The sequence below is a fragment of the Colobus angolensis genome, unplaced genomic scaffold (genome assembly GCF_000951035.1).
Source record: "Colobus angolensis palliatus isolate OR3802 unplaced genomic scaffold, Cang.pa_1.0 Scaffold267, whole genome shotgun sequence".
Taxonomy (NCBI): Eukaryota; Metazoa; Chordata; class Mammalia; order Primates; family Cercopithecidae; genus Colobus; species Colobus angolensis.
The window spans coordinates 1,456,740-1,464,824 of NW_012115899.1; the positions used below are offsets into that span (position 1 = coordinate 1,456,740).

Consider the following 8,085-nt stretch of genomic DNA (forward strand, 5'->3'; position numbering starts at 1 on the left):
GTGTCGTAGGCTAGACCAGGTCTGTGCTGGCAGCCACAGGTTCTATGGCCGACGTGTGTCAGACGCTAGACCACCCAGGTCTGTACTGGCAGCCACAGGTTCTACAGCCGACGTGTGTCAGAGGCTAGACCACCCAGGTCTGTGTACACCCTGCTGTTCACACAACGACCAAACGCCAAGTGGCGCGTTTCTCAGAACATATTTCCCGTCGTTGAGTGACATGTGATTGTATTCCTCCCTGTCTCTTTCCCAGAAAGGAGTCCATGTGGGACAGAGTAACTGCTGTGTAATACTATCTGGTCTCATGAGCTTCACATACAAGATCTATTGAATTTCTACAATTCTGAGATGCAGAGAGGACAGGCAATGAACAGAAAAGCTTTTGAAGGGTAAATTATTGCCCAAGGCCACATAGCAGGTAAGAGATGGAGCCAGGATCCAAACCCAGGACCCTGGGCTCCAGTTAAAAGGGTCCCTGTATATTAAAAAGTGATCTAGGTTGAAAATACAATTCAACCGGTGAATGACCAAAGGACGGTAAGAAATCAAGAAGTTTCACGGTTCCCATGAAAAAAAAAAATAAAGCAACCTCAAAGGCTGGCGTCAGGGAGGGCACTGGCTCCTCAGTTAGCCCTGGTGCAGCCACCAGAGTCAGTGAGGTAAGTGTGAGGAGTCAGCACTGGCTCTTCTGTCCCTCTAGTGGGGCAAATGCCTACAGATGCCAACTCTGCTCCAAGAGACCATGGCTCCGACCCAGGAGTGGAGCAGGGACAAGCACAAGGCCTGAGCTCTCTCGCTGGACCCCCAAAACAGTGGGGCCATCTTGACATCACAACCCCCTGCCAGGAGGAAAAGGAGGGGGCAAAGGCATCAAAGACCACGGATTCTACGTGAGGGCCCTGCTGGGCTCCACCCACCATCACTGGCACCGTTAGAGGGACCCGCCTACAGGTACCCCCTGCAGGTACGGCAGGGCCACAAAGACGGCCAGGGATAGCTGCGGCCTCTCCTGCCACTAGGGGTCAGGTCAGACCAATGCATCAACTATCACAGTCCCTTCAAAGGCTGGGAGAAATGAACCTGACAACTCCCCGCTTGCCACGGTCCGGGTCGGTCACAGCCAGCCCAGCAGGCTTCTCCTCCCTGGTCCTCTGCTCCACCTCTCTGCAAGGAAGTCAGTGGAGGGCTGGGCGGACTCAGCATTTCTCAAAATGTGGCCTGCATGTGCTCTATGTCCGTACCATGTCAGTACAGCAAGTATCATCACTTTTCATTGCATTACGGACCAATAACAACCTCATCAACAGCTGGCAGCGACTGAGAATGGCATTTGAGAATGGTCTAGAGATCAGCATCTTTCAAATGTGAGGAACGTACAGTTCCTTCATCGTGAAAGCTGAAAGCTGTTCTCGCAAGATTCCCGAGAATCTGCTCACAGACCCCCAACTCCAGTGGCCCCATGGGCTGTCTTTGCAGTGCCGGCTTCAGGCCTTACCTACTTATCCCACGGGAACATCTTTTAATTCGGAGTGATCATTGCAAACATTTAGTCTTTTTGTTTGTTTGTTTTGAGACAGAGTCTGGCTCTGTTGTGCAGTGGCGCCATCTCGGCTCACTGCAACCTTCGCCTCCCAGGTTCGTGATTCTCCTGCCTCGGCCTCCCAAGTAGCTGGGATTACAGGCATGCACCACCACACCCATCTAATGTTTGTATTTTTAGGAGAGATGGGGTTTCACCATGTTGGCCAGGCTGGTCCCGAACTCCAGACTTCAGGTGATCCACCCACCTAGGCCTTCCAAAGTGCTGGGATTACAGGCGTGAGCCACCACTCCCGGCCAAACGTTTAGTCTTTATAATTGGAATTTTTTTTTAGGTCTAAGTGAAAATGCAAACTTTAGAAGTGTTTGTAGAACCAGCAGATTCCTGAGAATATCTCCAAGCAGTTCAGTTTGAAAAGTAGGTCTAGATGTCCAAAAGCCAACTGTTCTGTGTCTCATGGGAGAAAGGCTTCCATTACAGCCAGGAGGACAGAAGCGAGGTGTGAGGAACTGCTCTAAGTAGGGTGAGGTGCCAGGTGGCACGGCACAGGGCAATGGCATGTCTGCCGCTCAGGAGAAAGACCAAGGGTCAGTGCTGACGTGGGGGACGAACAGCCTCACTAGGGGCAAGGATGGACGGCTGAGATGGCTCTCAGCCCTGGGGATTCTGTTATGTTCCCATCAGCCTGGGAGATGAAAGCTTTGACATGAAGGAGGCCAGGCGCAGTGGCTCACACCGGTAATCCCAGCACTTTCGGAGGCCAAGGTGGGGGGATCACCTGACGTCAGGAGTTCAAGACCAGCCTCACCAAGATGCTGTCTCTACTAAAAATGCAAAAAATGAGCTGGGTGTGGTGGCAAGCACCTGTAATCCCAGCTACTTGGGAGGCTGAGGCAAGAGAATCGCTTGAGTCCAGGAGGCAGAGGTTGCAGTGAGCGGAGATCGCACCAATGTACTCCAGCCTGGGCCTGGGCAACAAGAGCAAAACTCCGTCTCAAAAAAAAAGAAAAAGAAAAAAAAAACTTTGACAGGAAGAGACAAAGGCATGTAACTCTTCTTTCTAGAATCATTTCAGATATCACTTCTTTCAAGAGCGATCCCAGGAAGGTGTGGGTGAACTCCCTAAGCAATGTCCTGTTGACACAACAGCACTGCCCAAGGTGCCCAGGAAAAAAATACCAAAACTAGAGATGGTTTTCTGAGCTGGGCCAGACACACAGGCCTGACCACAGGCATGGCCTAAACATCAGAATCCACCCCAGGCCCCGGGGCTCCATCCGGCTGAGCCTGGCCTGCCCCCAGCTCAGGCCTCCACGCTTGGGAGATGTGAGGGCAATGATGAAAGGGACAGGGAACGGGAGCTCGTGTTCCCCAGCTGGGAGGGAAAAAAGCTGGTCACAAATGGCCGGGCGTGGTGTCTCACACCTGTAACCCTAGCACTTTGGGAGGCTGAGGTGGGCGGATCACCTGAGGTCCGGAGTTCGAGACTAGCCTGGCCAAGATGGTAAAACTCCATCTCTACTACTAAAAATGCAAAAATTAGCCAGGTGTGGTGGCGGGCGCCTGTAATCCCAGCTACTTGGGAGGCTGAGGCAAGACAATCGCTTGAACCCAGGAGGTGGAGGCTGCAGTGAGCCGAGATTGCACCACGGCACTCCAGCCTGGGTGACAGGGCAAGACCCTGTCTCAAAAAAGATAATAATAATAAAAATAAATCTGGTCACGACCGTCAGGGCCCCGAAGCTTACTCCATGTGACTGTCACCGTCTCCCACAGTGCTAGGTGTGAGAGCGGAATCTGGAAGCAGGCTTGTCTTCAACCTACAGTTGCAGGGATTTAGTGTTGAAAAGAATTCCCTGGATCCCTAGATCAAAGATGAGTCGTCCTAAAGTCTTAAAGCATTTCCTCTCTTGTAAGCTCCTCTAGGAATACATCAGATCCCCTGGAGTCAAACACAGATCAACTGCGACTCCTGCCAGAGGCGGGGGACTGGACAGAGCGGCCTCAGGCCACTCTCCTTACACCTGTCACCCGTATTTAGCTGCTGGACCACCTCCTCCACTGGACAACATGGGCAGAGTGTCCAGAGCCTACAAGTATCTCCGGGATACAGAAATACTTGAAACCTGAAAAACCAATTGTTAACTTCCTAGAAGAAACCTGCAGAACTCAAAACAAGTGCTTCATTAAATGTCTGCAAGATACAACATTATGTTGGCTCACCAACTGCAGCTCAACTCTTTTTTTGAGACGGAGTCTCGCTCTGTCGCCGGGCTGGAGTGCAGTGGCGCGATCTCGGCTCACTGCAAACTTCACCTCCTGGGTTCAAGCGACTCTCCTGCATCAGCCTCCTGAGTAGCTGGGATTACAGGCACCCACCACCACACCCAGATAATTTTTGTTTTGTTTTTTTGTTGTTTTATTTTTTTGGACAGAGTCTTGCTCTGTCACCCAGGCTGGGGTGCAATGGCACGATCTCAGCTCACTGCAACCTCTGTCTCCTGGGTTCAAGTGATTTTCCTGCCTCAGCCTCCTCAGTAGCTGGGATTACAGGTGCCCACGACCACACCCAACTAATTTTTGTATTTTTTAGTAGAGACTGGGTTTCACCGTGTTAGCCAGGATGGTCTACGATCTCCTGACCTCGTGATCCACCAGCCTCGACCTCCCAAAGTGTTGGGATTAAAGGCGTGAGCCACCGCTCCCAGCCTCAACTCTTATAGTTCTACATAAATTACATTTACTGAGGGATGTGGAACATTTTGATACGCAGGCTATGGAGTGTGGTGGAGCCTCTGGAAGGAAGAGTCTAGAGCCTGTGGAAGGCTGGATGTGGTCCCCCCCTTCCTGCCTGCCCCAGACCCAAGCCCGTTTTCCCATTTACCGCATCTCACACTCTCCACTCTCTCACTGGGTTGTCTGACCGGCGCCCTCTCTCTTCCTCTGTTCCTCTTCTTCCGCATCCCTCTTCCGTCTTGATCTCCCAGTTTCTCCTATTTCACCCTGGCTCCCACTGTCCGTCAGAACTAAAACAGGTGCCCCAGGAATCTCCCACCAGCCTGGACAAGCAGCTTAGCTCCTTTTCCCAACCGCAAGAGGAATCTCGGCAGCTGGCCCCAACTAGGGCTGGAGGAGCCGTGCCCTGCTCTCTGTGGTCCAGCCGGGCAGTCGGGGACTGACCCCAGGCCTGCCCGGGCCCCAGCCTAGTGTGGGTGGAATCTTAACAAAGTCAGAAAGGGGGAGGTGGTGTCACACAGCCGGTAAAAGCACAGGATTTGGAACCCGGCTGACCTGGATTCAACTCCACCTGCTCCCACAAATGATTCTGTCTCTTTGAGGTGTGGTTTCGTCACATGGAGTACTATGCCCGTAATTATTAAAAATGAGTATGAATTATTATACCAAAATCATTACACACCAAATAACGGCCTTCCTCCCAGGGCACTGAGGGCAGTTGTGAGTCTCCAGGTGGGATAATGTATGTGAGGCTTTCACTTTATATAACCGTAATAACAGCTAACATTTTTGAGCATTTACTGTATTCCAGGGAATCTGGATTTTCCAGGCAAGATATCAATGAACTCTCACGATGGCTCTGACAGGGGTCCTGCTTCTTATCTTTACGTTGTTGAAAAGAAAGCTGCACCTTAGGTTTTTTTTTTTTTTTTTTTTTTTTTTTTGAGACAGAGTCTCGCTCTGTCGCCCAGGCTGGAGTGCAGTGGCACGATCTCGGCTCACTGCAAGCTCCGCCTCCCGGGTTCACGCCATTCTCCTGCCTCAGCCTCCCGAGTAGCTGGGACTACAGGCGCCCGTCACCACGCCCGGCTAGTTTTGTTTTGTATTTTTTAGTAGAGACGGGGTTTCACCGGGTTAGCCAGGATGGTCTCGATCTCCTGACCTCGTGATCCGCCCATCTCGGCCTCCCAAAGTGCTGGGATTACAGGCTTGAGCCACTGCACCCGGCCTGAGCTGAGGTTTTAATTGAGGTGGGTGTCGCCTTGGCCCCACACATCATTCCCCATAAAGCCCTACACATAACACCCCCAGATGGGAGCCCTCCAGATCACTTTCTAACAGGCAGTCCAGCAGAACACTGACCTGAGAATCAGACCTGCGTCTGAAATGAGGCTCTGCCTCTGCGTCGGTGTAAGGACCTGAGCAGGCCTGTGGCATCTCTCATCCTGTCCCCGAGTGTGTTCGTAAAAACAAGACCCGTTCCACCACCTGCACAGGCTGACAGCCAGGCTCAAGCCAGATGCTGGATCTACGTGCCGTGTGGACCAACGAGCACTCAGCAAGCGTAAGATGAAAAACGTTCTCTACCGCACGCCAGCTCGGGGGCCGTCCGAGCTCCACTTGAATACTTCCAGGGACAGGGAGCTCACCGCTTCCTTTAGCAGCTTGTTCTAGTTAGTTTCTCCCTTGGTAAAGGCCGAAGGGACTTGCCTATAGTTCCACGGCCCCCGTCCAGGCAGGTCTTCCAATGCTCGGCCGGCTGGCTAGGAAGAATCATTGCGGCGCCCACAGCAGCTACAAAAACCTGTAAGGGCTGCGGTCCTCGCTCCTGCCATTCTGCCCTGGGCTCCCCTACCCAGGAGGAGGCAGGTGAAAGCCCCGATGTTCCTCTCCGACTGCCACCTCTTTACCTGTCCCTGCTTATCAGACTCCTGGGCCCGGAGGAGCTGACTCAGATCAAGGAAGGAAGGGGAGGCTGCTGAAGAAACTGTTGGCTGCTCCAGCCTCACACACTTCCTAAGCCCCCCCGCCTTTGCAAACACCTGGGATGCCCCTGCGTTTCCTGTCACCCCTCTAGCTGGCCCTTGGGCTCTGAGGTCGGGATCCCACGGACCTTGGACCACTTCCTTTCTTCCCCAATCCCAACCCCACAGCAACCATCAGTCACTCTGACGCTCATACCTTAAAAGACTCCAGGAACCCCCCGTGGCCTCCATTCTCAAACTTGTCCTCCTCTGGGCCCAGTCCCAGCATGGCCTGTGTGTGGGCGTGGAGCTCATCGTGAAGGTTGTCCAGGAGGGCAGCCCTGGTCCGGTCCTAGAAGGGAAGAGGGTGGGGATGGAGAAGCGGGCTCTGACAGCCGAGATGTGCCCTCTCCTGTGAGCTGCAGATACCTGACCTGGGCACTGGCATTTTGCCCAGCCTGGCCCAGCAATGGTGTGACCTACAGCTGGGCTGAGCTTCATGCTCACAAATGCTGCAGCTAAGACGAAGGCTGTGCGCCTGGCCTCCTGCTGTACTCCCCCTGCCCTTCTCCCTGGGTCATCCCACCGCTGCCACAGCTCCACCCCGGTGGTGGAGGATCCCCGCCCGGCCCTCTGCCCCAGTTCCACATCCACGCACCCAACTCTCCACTGCTCCTCTCCATGCAGACGTTCATCCAGAGCCATGCACACGGACGCCAGGGGCCACCATTCACACAGACGAGGACCGGCCCTTTCAGCAGCCCAGCCTTCGCAGACACAACTCGGCCACAGTGTCATCAAAGAGCCCAGGCTGCAGGCCCGAGAGTCACCCTACAATCAATTCCACGTCCCCCAACACTTACAACCAGGAGTCCACCAACTCTTCCCAACTTTGACCCTAAACCATTTCCTCCCATACCGTACAAGCCTTCGTCATCTCTCCTGGATTCCTGTAAAAAGCTTCTAACTGGCCGCCTTCCTGTACCTCCTGCCCTGTAACCTGTCCCTGTCACTGTCGTTCTCAATGACGCCACTATGAGAGCAATCCCGCTGGCACACACACCAGGCCCCTCACTCTCCTGCGTAAGCACTTTATCAGCAGCCCACCTCCCCGAGCTCAAAGCTCTTCTGGATCTGAGCCAACCAACATCTCCAGCTGAGTCTCCACCATTCCAGCCCACGTGGGTCCTTCAGCCACAGCAAACCCTCCTGACGTTACGCTCTGGTTCCTCCTGGCCTTTGCTTATGCTGTTTCCCATGCCAGGTCGGCCCTCCCTTCCCCACTCTTTCCTCCTGGCAGAAGGTTCATCCAATATCAAGATTCAGCTGCTCATCAGTCACCTCCTCCAAGAAGCCTTCCCTGAACACACCCTCCATCCCCCACAGGCAGAAGCAGTCACTATCTGAGCTGTGCTGACCTCCCTCCCACCCTGGTGCTGGCACACATAACTGTCTATTTAGTAATGATCCCCCCGCTCTTTCCCCACCCTCCTCTCCAGGGATAGAAACTGTCTCACTTATCCCCACATCCCAGGGAACAGAACAGGGCCTGACACACAGTAGGTGCTTTAAAAATGACCGATTGGCCGGGTGTGGTGGCTTATGCCTGTAATCCTGGCACTTTGGGAGGCCGAGGCGGGCGGATCACCTAAGGTCAGGAGTTCAAGACCAGCCTGGCCAACATATAGAAACCCCATCTCTACTAAAGATACAAAAATTAGCCGGGTGTGGTGGCGCATTCCTGTAATCCCAGCTACTCAGGAGGCTGAGGCAGGAGAATGGCGTGAACCTGGGAGGCGGAGCTTGCAGTGAGCTGAGATTCGGCCACTGCACTCCAGCCTGGGC

The 8,085-nt window shown here is 53.7% G+C and overlaps 1 protein-coding gene across 1 annotated transcript in view; it reads right to left on the reverse strand.

Annotated features, from left to right (window-relative positions):
- Positions 1 to 8,085, reverse strand: part of RAP1GAP2 (RAP1 GTPase activating protein 2) — a 158,398-nt gene that overhangs the window by 24,899 nt on the left and 125,414 nt on the right. Inside the window, exons 15-16 of the mRNA XM_011947515.1 lie at positions 6,724 to 7,071; positions 6,458 to 6,592 (exon numbers count right to left, since the gene is read on the reverse strand). Coding sequence (XP_011802905.1) covers positions 6,458 to 6,592; positions 6,724 to 7,071 — 483 coding nt within the window. The remainder of the gene's footprint in view (positions 1 to 6,457; positions 6,593 to 6,723; positions 7,072 to 8,085) is intronic.